The 14,831-nt window shown below is 41.3% G+C and overlaps 2 protein-coding genes across 2 annotated transcripts; both read right to left on the bottom strand.

Annotated features, from left to right (window-relative positions):
• Window positions 1-508: 508 nt before the first annotated feature.
• LOC133457762 (GTPase IMAP family member 8-like) lies at window positions 509-7,548 on the bottom strand. Its single transcript, XM_061737088.1, has 5 exons — window positions 7,437-7,548; window positions 2,970-3,668; window positions 1,638-2,411; window positions 1,375-1,539; window positions 509-1,286 (listed from the first exon to the last, which is right to left on the bottom strand). The coding sequence occupies exons 1-5, from the start codon at window positions 7,450-7,452 to the stop codon at window positions 1,087-1,089; spliced, it is 1,854 nt and encodes a 617-aa protein (XP_061593072.1). The 5' UTR covers window positions 7,453-7,548; the 3' UTR covers window positions 509-1,086.
• A 590-nt stretch (window positions 7,549-8,138) lies between these two features.
• On the bottom strand, window positions 8,139-13,920 carry LOC133457761 (Fc receptor-like protein 5). Its single transcript, XM_061737087.1, has 7 exons — window positions 13,709-13,920; window positions 13,013-13,051; window positions 12,619-12,909; window positions 10,477-10,776; window positions 10,054-10,329; window positions 9,378-9,462; window positions 8,139-9,162 (listed from the first exon to the last, which is right to left on the bottom strand). The coding sequence occupies exons 1-7, from the start codon at window positions 13,731-13,733 to the stop codon at window positions 9,000-9,002; spliced, it is 1,179 nt and encodes a 392-aa protein (XP_061593071.1). The 5' UTR covers window positions 13,734-13,920; the 3' UTR covers window positions 8,139-8,999.
• Between the last annotated feature and the right edge of the window lie 911 nt (window positions 13,921-14,831).

Genomic DNA, 14,831 nt, shown 5'->3' with positions numbered 1-14,831 from the left:
GCGGGACACAGACGTCTAAATAACACATGATTGCCGCGAAACTCTTCATTTCTTTTATGAATCACTAGATCTGCTTCCAGGACCTGTTGTCTAAATCCGGGGCTGTGTGTGTAACAAATAAATCAGTTTGTAAACAAGACCTCTGAACTCATGACGTCATCTCTGTGCGCGCACTCTGTCCTCCGTTCAGTGAGCTCTTCAGCCGTATACTCTGGCTCAAAACGGTAAGGACGTCCATCATATTCAAAGTCGTCGTCCACAACCTCAGAATTTGACAAATATTCAGACATGTTTCAAATAACTAACAGTAAACTAACAGTAGCGAACTCCAGCTGTACACGGAGCTGTGTCGGGGATGCGCGCACAGAGATGACGTCATGCAGGTCAGAGGTCTTTTTTACAAACTGATTTATTTGTTACACACACAGCCCCGGATGAAGACAACAGGTCCTGGAAGCAGATCTAGTGATTCATAAAAGAAATGAAGAGTTTCGCGGCAATCATGTGTTATTTAGACGCTGCATCGTCTGTGTCCCGCGGTGCCCCGTTCACTACCGTTATATGGAGAAGCGGCTCGCAAAAAAACCCCTAATATCTTCCGAAGGACTCCAAATGACACCAAACTTGCCTGGGTGAGTATACAACCATAAAAAATGCCAGAAATAAGGTCCAGGTTGTAAAAAAACGAACTTTCCCTTTAAGGGCGCAGTTGCATCGCTCTCCCTATTCTGTGGCTTGTAGGCGTGCACTTCTAAAATCTAATCCGCATCCGGGTTTCTACTTTGCTATTTTGATGTAATAGATCATTGCAAAAAATTAAATTCAACCAGATATGTGGAGGCAAATAACACAATTTTAATCCCATCGAAATATATGACCCGGGATCAATGAAGAAAATACTTAATGTAAGAAATAGTTTAGAATGGATAGGTTAAATTATGGTAATCTATCCATTCCGAAATATTTTGGTTGTATTTTGGAACAACCACAAATATTCCTGCCTCCTTCCGCCAACTGCATCCATCTATTCACTGTCCCGACAGGCAGGCAACAGGAGCCCTTGCCAATTCTTTCAGTCTTTTGAGACTACTCATTCGGAAATGAGCATTTGTCGACCAGTGATCCATAATCTGACGTCTCAGGGAATTTGAGTGTCAGCTGGTTGTCCACATTTGTGGTAATCTGAAGGCCAGACAGCCAACCCAAAACTTTGTCGAAATTGCTGGTGGATTTCGGATGATCTGAAAAAGAGTCAGTGCAGGATGATCCTAGACTGCTTCCTTTCACTGCAAGTAAAACAAAAAGCAAATTATAATCATAACCCTGTGTATTATTGGGAATGCTGCAAATGCTACTAATGCCATTTATACTTACAATCAGGTCTAAATATTTCCATGCTGCTCCTGATATGCTCTGTGGATTCCATTATATCCTTGTTCAGCCTTTCAATTTCTTTGTTGATTTTTTCTTCTACTTTTTCCACCTTCTCATTTTTATCTTTCTTTTTATGACCAAAACTTAATTTTATTTTGTCACCAACTGTAAATGGAATGGAATGAAAAAAATAATTAAAACAACTATATATTTTCAGAATATTATCACAAGTTGCATATGTCAATGCTCTCCATAATGCTCACCTGGTGATTTGGGATTACTGCTCTTCAAACTGTCCCTGATGTCAGTTTGCAGCTCCACAAGTTTTTCCTTGAAGCCCATCATCAGCTCCAGCTCTCTCCTCCTGTACTCCCTTGCCAATCGTTGCTTCAGCACCTCCTTCAGCTGTCTCCTCCTGAACTTCTCGTACATTCTCAGGTTGGTGGCATTCACATCGTTGGAGAACACCTGTCCACTGTTTCCTGCTACCATTTCTTCTATCTTCTCAAACAACTCTGTAATTTGATTCATATCAGACATCTTCATGTTGTTCATGGTGTGGTACTTGTTGTCACATTTTTCCACCAACCAGCACAGAGCAGGATGGTTCCTCTCAATGTGCTCTTCTACAGACTTTTCTGCTAGTTTGTCCCCATGTGTGAACAGAACCATTGTGTTTTTCCAGACATTGGCATCAAAAAGGTTCATGTGTTCTTCCAGAGCGACTCGCTGTGTTTCTCCGAAAGTCAGGTCCAAGGGAACAACCAGCAGAACAGCATGCACCCCTAACGGGCTCAGTGACAGACCCTGGACAATTTCTTTGTCTGTCTGCTGAGTGCAGTGAGAGGAGTCTTTCCACCAACCTGGGGTGTCAATCACAGTGACCAGTCGGCCTGCAACTTGCCCCACTTCTACTCTGCAGCGCTCACTGGTGGAAAACACTTCCTTACATAGGATGGCATTTCCTGTTGCACTCTTTCCAAACATCTTCTGTCCCAGCATCACAATCCTCAGTTCTTCCAACTTCTCCCTAGATGCTGAGGAGACGACAAGATTTGTTGCAGTGTGAAGGAGTAAAATCACATGTCACTGATACAATATTAATGAAGAGACAGGTAATAATAAAACAATAACATTCAGTCGTTGGTAAAATTGTTTTAATGGTATTGATTTAAGTCCTAGTTTATCATTTTTCTTATTAAATAATTGTTCTAAACATCAAAAAGGGATGGCATTCATCAATTTATAATTGCTTTCCCGTGAATCATCTGAAGTATGACATTTCCTGGGTATGGTTTCTTTGTAATTGGAATGACCTCTTCCTGGACACTTTTTACTTTTTAATTACAGAGGTTTAGTCCACAGGTGCAACTCAACACCATTAAAAATAAAGCCAAACTATTCCCTGCCCTTGGGTACAAACTCAGCATTTTTGCAGTTGGCCTCCTGCAATCTCCTACAAAAGCTGGACATCTTTTTTGTATTGTACTGTTTTAACTTTGCTCACTCTAGGAATCTGCTCAGTCTTTGTTTAAACCAACTCTCACATTACCTGGATGGTTTATTTGTAATAATACTAGATCTCTGAAACTCACCTTTGAGTGATCTCCTTTTGGCTTTGACTTGACTTTGCCTCATCATCGCTCCTTGCTCCACTTTTCTTCGTCTCCCTTCAATGGTCTCAAATATCTGCTCATCTGGAACAAAATTATCCCAACCATTTCCTGATGCAGTCCACATAACCTTCTCCAGCAGGTCTGTGACTTGTGAACCATCTTTTGCGGCTTTCTTGTTTAGGACATAATATCTGTTTCCACATTTTTCAACCAGAGACTGCAAGGCGTGCCCCTCGCCTTCAATGTACTCCTCAACGGTGTGTGTTCCCAGCCAGTCTCCTCTGGTGAAAACTATAATAGTGTGTTTCCACACTCCTTCTCCAAGGAGTTCCATGTGTGTTGTCACAGCATCCACGTGTTTGGGATTGGAGGATGCCTCTGCATCGATCACCAGCAGGAAGACGTGGGGCCCAGGTGGGCACAGGAACATGCTGCGCATCACTTCGTCTTTGATTACTTGTGGGGTCTCTGACTCAGGGAAGCCTTTCCACCATCCTGGAGTGTCAACAACCGTTACTTCAGTTTTCCCAACAAAACCCTTCTGAACCACCGACTGGTCAGTTCTTTTTTCACTTTCGTTTTGCTTGAGGCCTAAGATGGTGTTCCCCACAGTAGTTTTCCCAACACTTTGGTTACCCACAAGAACCATCCGGAGGTTTGGGATGGGCTTCTTTTCTTCTGTTATCAGAAAACAAACAGTGATTACATACGCATCTCACAACAATCCAAACAAATGATGAAAGACTAAACGAAGACATGCGAGGACTGGAAAGATTCACATTTACCAAACCTCTCACATATAAAGACTATAGTCACAGGTCTAAGATTGGGAATTTTGCGGGAGTCACTTTTTACACAAATACAACCAGATTTCTTTGTGAATGAGACTTAACACTGGGAATGTTATTAAACATAATTTTCTTTTGTCGTAATTCTAAGATGCAAAAGAGACTGCTTCTGATTGGCAGTGTTTACATCCTCATCAGCAGCTGAGATCATGGGAGCATGCTACATCTCAAGCAAGCTTCTTCTAATTCTTCTAATTGTGGAAATTTGTCTGTGACCTTGAAATGATTTTTTTTTTTTTTTTTTTATATTTTTTATCCCCTATTTTTTCCCATACTATCACCCAGTGCTCCTACCTAAGTGACAGTCCTGGTCATTGCTCCCTCTACCAACCCCGGGAGGGCCCTACACTGAGCTCAGGTCTCCTCCTTAACCTGAGGAGTGATCAGCAGCATCTTTTCACCAGACAGGGTGGGGTTTCTCTGGCCGGACGTAGCGCGTGGAAGGATCACGTTATTCCGGCCAGATCCTCACCACCCCATCTGGCGCCCCGGTTGGCCAGAGGGGGCAGTATAGACCAGGACTGTGTGCATGTTTTTGTGAGGGTAGCTCACACAGGGGCGCAGCTTGTGAACAGGCAAGGCAGGCAACTGCTTGGGGCCCCGAGTTGTTGGCAAACATAAGGCAATTATCAATTATCAATGTCTCAGTGACCTCCCTTAAGGGGCCCCATGTTGTCATTCCCATGATCACGGCCATCCACCTGTACGCAGTGTCAAAAAAAAAAAAAAAAAAAAAAACTACACACAGTGTCGTGTGTGTAAATTAGCAGTGTGTAAATAAATATAAATTTCATAAAGTTTTCGTTGGTGTCAGTTTATTATAACATAACGGTGATGAATGCTGGTTTGAGGGGCCCCCTAGAAATTTTTGCCTAGGGCCCCAACAGACCCTAGAATTGCCTCTGAGCTCACATTGCTACCCAAGGGAACACGGGGACATCAATACAAACTGATGAGACTGACAAAGTAAGATTTCCGTTGGACTAATGGAATAATTCATTTTGATTTAAACACACAGGTTGAAGCAGGTTACCAGGCTTCTGCACCGAATGCATTTACATTTCAAAAATCATACTCATTAACTGCACAGAATCCAGTGACTCTTCATTTATTGAAATAGCTAAATGTATTCCTCACAAGGCCACATTTTGTTCTGACACAGGTAAACCGGCGAGGAAACCAAAGGTTTACCATCTGAACTTCAGTTGGATGGCGCAGTTAATCCAGCAACATAAATAGTATACCAGTGGATGATACTAAGTTGGGGAAGCAGGTCATTTTTATGAAGGAGAAAAAAAAAGTTTTTGTGAATGGCATATTTGAATCACCTTAATAGGCAATCTGTCAGTCATGTTAAGTGCATGACGACACAATGAAGAGTCACATTAGCCTACATGGCGACAATAGCAGTTCTCTACTGTATAGTGTCTGTGCATGTGTGTGTGTGTGTGTGTGTGTGTGTGTGTGTGTGTGTGGGTGTGTGTGTGTGTGTGTGTGTGTGTGTGTGTGTGCATAAGTGTGTGCATGCGGTGTGCGCTTTTGTTTAGGGCAGGGGGTTGGTCACAAAAATAAATATTTGCACTGCTAAAATTGCTCAGCCGGGGTTTGTACAGCTTGCAGAAATAAAAACCTTAACAGATGGATCAACGTTAGCAGAAGGAAAGGGCTTTGGTGTTTATACAGATTGAATATTTAGTGTATGGTGTGTGCATTTAAACATTGGGAAACAGAGGGGCTTCCTTAGAACCAGTGAATAATAGTGAAGATGTCACATGCAGAATAATGAAATGCAATGCACCTTCCAGAAGCAAATACTATTAGTAAATGTCCAGCACATCAAAGGCTGACACTGTGATAACTAAAGGTAATCATTTAGCTGATGAAGCTGTTAAATGGGCAGAAGTAGGTGCACATATGGGCGTTATATTAGTATCAGAACATGGTAAATCTTTGACAGCACTTTACTCCCTCATTTTAGCACAAAACAGAGCATCTCCACAAGTACAGGCCATCTGGATAAAAAGAGGGAAAACCATGTTATATGGTACCCAGAAGGGATTGTGTTGAAGTTGTTGACATTCAGTTTAGCCATACATATTGGTGAGGTTTGGATCAAATAGAAATTGTCTCATGCTCTCAGTGCTAAGGTTGACAAAACATTGCTTTAGAGTTAGTGTACAGTATAACACACTAAAAAGGCACTTGTAGCTTCATTCATGTTAAATTTCAACATCCAGTTGTCAATTTAGCCATCTATCGATTTATTTGTTAGACATTACTAACTGTATAAAAGGATGAGACATTTCTCAGTGGTGATATGTTGATTCAATGGCTGGATTTAACAGACTACAGCGCCAGGTCACATCTCAGTTTCCAAATGTTTGTTCAAAGAAGTATTCCCATGATTAGGTCTTGGTCAATACAAGAATCAATGCAACCTTGAAGGCACAGTTAGCCAAGATAATTACAGACAGTTGGGGGGGGACTTGGATTGGCCAATATCTTACCTGTGGCTTTGTCTTACCTAAAAGCAACAATGTTACAGTGTAACATAATAAACCACCGAACACCAAGAAATATGCAGAGAATGACCAATGTCTGTGCCATATTTTAGGGGCATAATACGGTCCCTCACTTGAGCAATTAATAATGTGAAAAGATTTGGCTCAAAGACATAGAGCTATATTTCAACAGGTAAAAGCAGCCACCAAGGACAGTGTAGGTAGAGGTATGTAAGAGAAAGCGAGGCCAACCCCGACATGACGGCCACTGTAAAATGGTCTTATCAACCTCCTACAGTCTTAAAAGTTTAAGGATTCAGTGTTTGAGTTAATTTCAGGCACTTTTCCACAGTGAATGACCTAAAGAGAACATTAAAAGCATGCAGAAGTAAAAGTGGAGCTCCTTCCTGGGAAGGGGGTGGTAAGAACTCCGCCTACACGAAGGGCTTGGCTGGCCGCCAGATGCACCAGCAGCTACTTACCAAGCAGTGGACCCCTGCCAAGCAGACAGGAAAGTGAACATAATTCATCAGAGTCCAGGTCCATTAGAGAGCCATGAGGGACAGGAATCGCCCAGAGGAGGGGCCTCAAAATCAGTACAGTAAAATGATTTGGAATAATCAACACAGGTTATCTCTGATGGCGGTGTGTGTCAGACCGGTTTTCAGTGTTTACCTAATCAAATACCATGGAATTCATTTGTTTTTTGATATGAGTTGTAACCGTAGGCTAATGGTTCCATAAAGTACTCATTTGCATTACAATCATGGTTGGCTGAACAGAACCATGTCAGAGAGGATATGGAGCCGTGGATGAAAAAGGGTGTTGTAGTGGCAAAAATGGGGACTGTTTGCTGTAACCCTTGTGTCTGTCTTCCTCCTACCCGTACCTGCAGTTAGTAAGCATACCGTAACATTTGAAGAGTACAAAATTGTGGAGAAACTTCACTAAACATGAGCTTCTCCACTGCCTAAGAGACATTAAAAATCCCAGGCTAAGCCACCAGCCACCACACCCATCTCTGTTGAGGATCCATTGAATCCTCAAGCCAGTTAAACAACACATTTTTCTTCAACAGGACTTCTTTATCTACTCACCAACTATGTCTTCCATTTTCTCGGGTCTTCCCTTTCGTTTTTGTGTCAAAGTGGATAAATTCTGTCTTCTGCTAAATCACACATGCATTTGTTTTGCATCCGTGTGCTCAGTTCTCACTTTACGCTTTGAGTGAACAACATATCAAAGTGCTCGCAAGGACATCGTACACTGCCTGAAAGCAGTCTAACTGGTTTTACTTTTGAAAATACCAGAATACTTAGAGTTCATTTACAACTTCATCGGTTTTATCAGAAGCACACATTGAGTACAGTTGGTGTATAAAATCCACAGAAGTCAAAGTGCTTTCAGGAGCTTATTTTTGATGGCCGCAAGAGTTTCAACTGTGTGTGGAAATGAGTCAGAAAAAAAGTAATACATGGTCTGATTAATAAGTGAGGTAACATCAGGTCTTGCTGCAGCACAGTTCAAACTCCAACAGGTAATAGTAGTGGGTGTCCACCAAATTGATGAATAAACAAATATATAAAGAAATATCACCCAGATGAATCAGAAGAATCAGTATAGTAGGCTATTTATCAATTAAAGAAAATTTGTCTGTTGCTCAGCTCAAGAGGAATAAACTATTTTTTAATGCAGAATCTGTATTTTTATGTCACAGGGAGCTTGTTGAGTGATTCTTCTGATATGACTCAATTCTAACCCTAATTCCCGAAACAATACCCAAGTTAAATGTCGCAGATCAGCAATTTATTGTTGTCTTTAAAATATTCACACAACAGTAACACAGTCTAACACAAGTATTTGATTAACACAATCAAAATAAAACTGTTAGTTATAAACTAAAAAATAAGTTTATTTCTCATTGCAGCAACAAGGTAGCATTAGGAGCACTTGTTAGTGTTAGCATCAAGCCAACAAGTTTTCTTGTTGCGTTGAATACACCAGAGGCCCGATCTGTAGTTCATGCAGGTTGATTACCTGACATTATGGACAGTTTAGCTTCAAATCAATGCTAACTATGCTAATGTTGTTAATGCCCACTTGTCGCTGCCGTGGGAAACTGGTTTCTAACTATTGCCTGTGTTTGACTACTACATAGTCAAACAAATGAAAGTTAATTTTTCAAAAGCCTGCATGTTATTTGCCCAGTGCGAACTAGAACTGGATGCTAGCACACTGTAGCTTATACGTTCTCTCTAATACCAGCACAAGTTGAACATTTTCAACACGTGCAGGGCAAATCACACTTCGAAAAAAAAACACAAATACGAAAGATGTTTAGCAACTTTGTCAGCGATTACTCCGGGTCCCATAGAAATAATAACGGATGTATCTCATAAGAGCACTCAAGCAAATAGAAATTAGGCATTAACCCGGTGTCTGTTTTGTTTCTTCTTCATTGTAATTGTAAAATCGAATTTGTGTGTTAATCTGTATAAACATTTGAAGTCACTATAAAATCTCTATGCTTGTTTTTCTATTGTCACTAAAGAAGAAATCCTTGCAGGAAAATCATCTCATGCTGAAAAGGCTCTGGTCTATTTACCAGACTGACACAGTGAACTGGCAGTTTTCTATCTTCTTCAGATGGCCGCTACCCTCTAAGTGCCAGGATATAACTGCTTATCCAGTAGACTGGACATCTCCATCCAGGACAAGTCCCACTGCACTTCTGTCACATCCTGCTTGGTTGCAGGAAGCGGCACTGCTGGTACATCATCTTTAACAAGTGGCCACCAGCTGGAAGTGCAAAGTGTCGGACACCTGGAAGCAAAAATCAGTCGAGTGTTAAATAGTCTGATATAATTATAATGTGTTCCTATTTACGCTTGCAAGGCACTAACGCTCTGGTCAAAATGACCCAAGCCAGAGCGAAGGCCCTTAGTTCATAAGAGGACTCGTCTAATCTTTAGTGTCTTGTAAAGGTTAAACAGCATACATTAAAGAGTAAGAGGTGACGTTAGCTAAAGTTAGCTTACCTGTGGCACTTAACTAACCAAACAGTCAGAGGAATAAGACACAGAAGCACAATGCTGCATGTCACAATGATCCATTTCCAGGTTCCTGATGGAAATATGACAAATATTATACATTTGCACTCTAAAAGCATCAGTTAGTAACAGAATCAATTATGTTTTTACCAAGATCAATCAAAATTCTTAATATGGTCCACTATCACATTAGTACAATAATCAGGGGAAGCAAATTTACTTTTTACACCTCAAGTCACTATTTTAAAGCAGCATACACTATATAAAAGCAGCTTTGTTCTTGGTTTTCAGTTTCATCTTATTTTTAGCACACATGCTGGGAGCATCTAAACAATTCACCAGCCAGTAACTGATTACTGAAGACAATTTTGCTTAAAATTGTGGGTAATTTTCTGTAAAGTCATGGTGACCTATTTAAAACTGTAAGGGCCTTAACCAGAAAACCTTCAGGCATGTCACATAAAACCATGTCACTCTTTGTTTTACCCAGTTGTTGATATTATTGTGGAATATTCCGTCTTAAATGGGTAAATGAATGTACAGACAATAAAGAGGTTGCAGTCCCAACAGTTGAGATAAAGTTGTATGAAGTACACAACTGGCATCTGCCACTGACTCAGTTACAATAAAGACCATCAACAAATGCAACCAAGACACCACTGACCTCTGTCGGGAGTCACCGATAGCCAGCTTGCTGGGCTCTCCATCTTTCCATCCTGAGATACACACCTGTACAGGCCTTCATCTTTGGGTGTCACATTCTCAGTAGTCCAATTTATGGCTTTGTCTGAACTGGAAGAGTTGGAAGTAAAGATTTCCCCTTCATTCCCCTTAAGGAAGATTGTTTTCCCCTGATTGCCTATCTTGTAATGACAGGACAAGACCACTTTATCTCCCTCGGCTACAGCGAAGGCTGGAGTCTTCAAGATGATGTTACCATCTGTGGATCAGAGATAGTCAACTTAGTAAAATTCCCATTTTATATTGTCATATTTATGGTATATAAGCACAGACACTTAGAGAAGGAATTTTAAAGCATCTTCCCCACTTCATCCACACTCTAGCATCACTTCTACCAAGGACTCACAGCTTACTGTGATGTTGACTGCACTGCTGCGGCCCCCTGCTCCTTCACACCAGTACAGTCCACTGTTCCCACTGGCAGCCGTGAAGACACATCCATCAGACGTGTTTGCTCTGATAGCACCATCTAGTGGTGGACACGTCCTTTTCTGATCGACTGTGATCCTGTCTGGACGTCCAGGAGAGAAATGCCTCAGCTTCCAGCCCGAGGCAGACTGAGATGCAGGACACTGCAGGGTGAAACGCTCCCCTGCGAAGAACTGTCTGGTGCTGGGAGTCAGAGTCAGTAAGGGAGGAGGCCGCCCTGAGGAGGGAGGATAAAACAGGACAGTGAGGATCACTCCGTATTAAGGGACGCGTTGTTCCATGCTGATGATTTATGTATAAATCTGCTTGCTTTAAATGCAAAACTCATTGTGTGTGTGTGTGTGTGTGTGTGTGTGTGTGTGTGTGTGTGTGTGTGTGTGTGTGTGTGTGTGTGTGTGTGTGTGTGTGTGTGTGTGTGTGTGTGTGTGTGTGTGTGTGTGCGTGTGTGCGTGTGTGCGTGTGTGTGTGTGTGTGTGTGTGTGTGTGCAAAAAAGACAATTTAATTATATGGCACTTTTAGAAAGAAACATATCACACCACATGAAGCATTTTACCACAAAAATAGATGTATACTGTATCCCCAAATACGCTCCGTTCCTTTTGTACCACACTTATTCTGAATATTTTGCCATCTTTAATGTGTGTGTGTGTTGTTGTTGGTGTTGTCTTTAAAAAAAACACAGCTCAGCAGCTGAATCATCAGTATTTGTCCTCAGTCTTTATGTTAATGAACAACTCCTTGTGGATTTTCCAATTAAAAAAGCCAAACACAACAAAGTGATATTTGTTTTTCTATTTATATTTCTTCACGGTCACACATCAGGCAAGTTTTTTCTTCTTCAAGGCCAAGGTACTTTTCACATTTAATTACACATTAGATATGTAGTTTTGGTCCCAAATCTCATCTGCCCAATTATTTTAAACCTCGGGAAGCACCATCTCCTTTAATTTTACAATATCAGTTGTCTCTAGACTTGAGGACTACTTGTTCTGCACTTTTGCATTCATACCCCATATCATTCATGTCTGCTGTCCACAGTCCAGGCCACTGTTCATGTACGTTTCATTTAAACATATATTTGGTACATTTTTCATCATGCAATTACCTGCAAACTTTCTGAGCAAACCGCCCATGTCACGGTGACAAATGTGTCTGTTATGTGGGAGGTGACATTGTCACCTCCCACATAACAGACACAAATGTGTCATAACAGACACATTTGGACCTATTTAACTTGCCGATTGTTTTCGTCGGACAAGAGTGTTTAGGGTTTTAAATATCTGACATGTTTCGGCGATTACTTCCGCCTTCATCAGAGTCAGGGGACAGTATGTGTGTCCCGCCAATTTATCGGCTGATGTTAAAAGGAGGCGTGACTGACCTGTCAGATTGACAGGTGAGTAAATTGGCGACACACACACACTATCCTGTCACTCTGATGAAGGCGGAAGTAATCGCCGAAACATGTCAGGTATTTAAAACCCTAAATATTCTTGTCCGATGAAAAGAATCGGCAAGTTAAATTGTAAAGCCATAAACAAAATGAACTTAATTGAATCACATTTGGGCCTAATCCAGGCTACATTTGGCACTTATGGCTTAGTAATGGTACTAGCAAGTGCCCTGTGAGTCAGACATGTTAAAAGTTCATAAACTGGGCAAAACATGTGTTTTGGTATGTGTTGTAGGAGCCAGATGTGGCCCAAATTTCATATAATAGTTTTGACATGGTATGCAACATGTGGCCAAGGTTAAATATTTATACTGACCTTGAATCAAAGTCAAATGTGAACCAAAGAAAGGAGCTGATTAAAAGCCATGTTTTCCTATCTGGGACGAGACTGCTAAGATTTGTGCATATTTATATATTTATGCATATTTATCTAAAATTAATGTAATTGAACTCAATATGAATTTGAGGAACATAAAAGCAGCTACAGATTTGTGCTGCTGTAATGGAATTCAATCCTGCACTACACAAGCTTCACACTAATTGTGTCTAGCTGTGTGCATGGAGGGGAAACCTGATGCACACCTGCAGGGGTTGTGTCCGCTCACCTGACACGTTGAGCACAACCCGGGCCTCAGTAACGACGTTGCTCTCTCTCTGCTCTGCTCTGCACCAGTAGCTGCCCGCATCTTCCCTTTTTACTGCCGTGATGGAATAGCTGTCACCGGAGACCGAGTGTCGATGGCTTGTGGTTGGAGGAGTCTTTGATGTGTTCTTGTACCACTGGTAAGTCCAGGTAAGAGTAGAGTTTGACTCCATTTTGCACTGCAGAAACACAGACTCTCCACTGTAGAGTTCTAACCCCGGAGGCCACACAGACACGACGGGTGCTGGAAGCTCTGCAGGAGCAGGGAAACGTCATTATGGTCTTTTCGTTCTTGTGTCAAATGGTGTGTAGGAGACAGGTGCAGGCTGTCTTTATTTGTTTAGCATCTCCCGTACCTTTAAGCATAGCACTGTGGAGAATAAATGCAGCAAACCCTGAAATACAGAGAAACTGTTTTACACAAACAATCCACTGCGCTGCCATGACGCCACTTTGAAGATCACACAAGCTTTGTTTTTCCGTGCACAGCCCCAGCATCGATGCACGGTGTGTCAGGGAGATGAGCTTCTCACAGTATTCCTTAATGAGACTTTTTAGACTGTTATCTTCCCCAAGGGAGCAGGAGGAATGTACACATATTTGCTGTTCTTTCCTGCTACAAACCCTCTCTGTACACCAGTGTTACACAGTAATAGCATGATCACGCAGTTTTAAATCATACATCAAAGCCTTCAAGGACAAGATACCCACTATGATGACCTGACAGGCCTGTCCAAATAATTTCCATTAGAAGGATTTCCATTATGGCTGGTGCAAATCATTTCATTTAGCATTCCTGAAAGCCCTGGATGCAAGCCAACATCCAAGTCAAATGTTATAATCCTGTAGGCCATACTACTGTTTCTCCATCAAATGTGGTAAAATAACAAGCTTTGGGTCTGTATATGTCCAGTGAGGACACCAGTACTGCAGTGGACCGTCAGGAGAAGTTGTTTTTCTTTCTCTCTCTCTGTCTCTCTCTATCTAACATAATCGCAAAGACATTTTTTGTAGGTCTGCCCAAAAGTAAGGTATTAATCTGTGCTACTCACCCAGCAACAAAGAAACAAGGACCATTCTGGTGACGACTGAAAGTCCAGAGGTAGGTATACAGTTCCTGCGTTCAATAAAAAAATCAAAAGCAAGAAGAAAAACTATTTTCAGAATAATTATTTTAAGACATCATGGTTTTTTTTTGTCTGTTGTTGTTTGGCTTTTTGCAGAGTCTGCTTTAATGTTCCCCGTGCGGAGGAGTGGCTGTCACAGTCAGCTGCAGACAGAGATGGTCATCTTGGTGGGGACGTTTCCTTCCTCTGACAACTGGTTAACGACCGGAGCCTTCTGACAAATAATCGGGGAGGTGACAATTCCAAGCCACAATACAACCAATTTAACGAAAAGGAAACATTTTTACTGTTTCCTCTTCTTTGGCTGCTGTTATGGTCATGTGGCCACACAGACATGCTGTAAATGTGAAAATAGTTCAGTTTTCACTCTTTATTTCTAAGTAATGCCTATTATTAAGTCCATGCCTGAATTTCACATTTTTGTTTATGCTTTCATGTCACTTTATTCATGTCTTTGTTAGTGTTTGCTGACTCCATTTAAATCTGTAAAAATAGAGAGAGATAACCTCACGATGATCCAAAATGTTCCAGTGAGACTTTCCAGAATGATCCTGCTTCTCATGTATTTTAGCTACTTCTTATTCTTTTATGGTCAAATCTAGAATATAGTCCAAAACTATTCTGCTGACATTTACGATCCTTGAGGGCCAAGCTCTGTCTCATTTTAAAGACTTTAAATGTCCAAGCTATCCCAGCAGAGTTTCCTGATTAGATTAACAGGCAGAGCCGTGAGTTATCGAGTTCGTGTTTGTGAAACCTCCCCCTACTTTGCGATGCAGTCACTCTTTGTCCACCTTAAGTAAAAATGTCCTTCTCGATAAAGCTTTTGTTAGGGCTGGCTCAGGTGATCCTGAGCCATACATTTAGTTTATAGACTGTGATTTCTGGGAGACCGCCCATGGTGCGCTGTTTACTTCCCTCTCTGTGCTCTCTTTAATCTGCATGAATGTATAATCACTGTTATTACTCACTATCCAATTCTATTTTCTCTTTTTTTATTTAATAGCAAGCATCGCCGATCTAAGGTCTTTGTTGCCATATCTTTCCT

Source organism: Cololabis saira, chromosome 13 (assembly GCF_033807715.1).
Source record: "Cololabis saira isolate AMF1-May2022 chromosome 13, fColSai1.1, whole genome shotgun sequence".
Classification (NCBI taxonomy): domain Eukaryota; kingdom Metazoa; phylum Chordata; class Actinopteri; order Beloniformes; family Belonidae; genus Cololabis; species Cololabis saira.
Note: the sequence above shows the minus strand (reverse complement) of the source record. Positions and strands in the feature narration are given on the sequence as shown.

Bases quoted from the DNA above. Each gene is read 5' to 3' on its own strand.
- LOC133457762 (XM_061737088.1), bottom strand. The intron at 2,412-2,969 runs GTGAGTTTCAGA...TCGTCTCCTCAG, and splicing joins CAAAAGGAGATCACTCAAAG to CATCTAGGGAGAAGTTGGAA. The intron at 1,540-1,637 runs GTGAGCATTATG...TTCCATTTACAG, and splicing joins CAGTAATCCCAAATCACCAG to TTGGTGACAAAATAAAATTA.
- LOC133457761 (XM_061737087.1), bottom strand. From the start codon at position 13,733: ATGGTCCTTGTTTCTTTGTTGCTGG. The intron at 13,052-13,708 runs GTGAGTAGCACA...TCTGTATTTCAG, and splicing joins CCTTGTTTCTTTGTTGCTGG to GGTTTGCTGCATTTATTCTC. The intron at 10,330-10,476 runs GTGAGTCCTTGG...TCTGATCCACAG, and splicing joins AGTCAACATCACAGTAAGCT to ATGGTAACATCATCTTGAAG.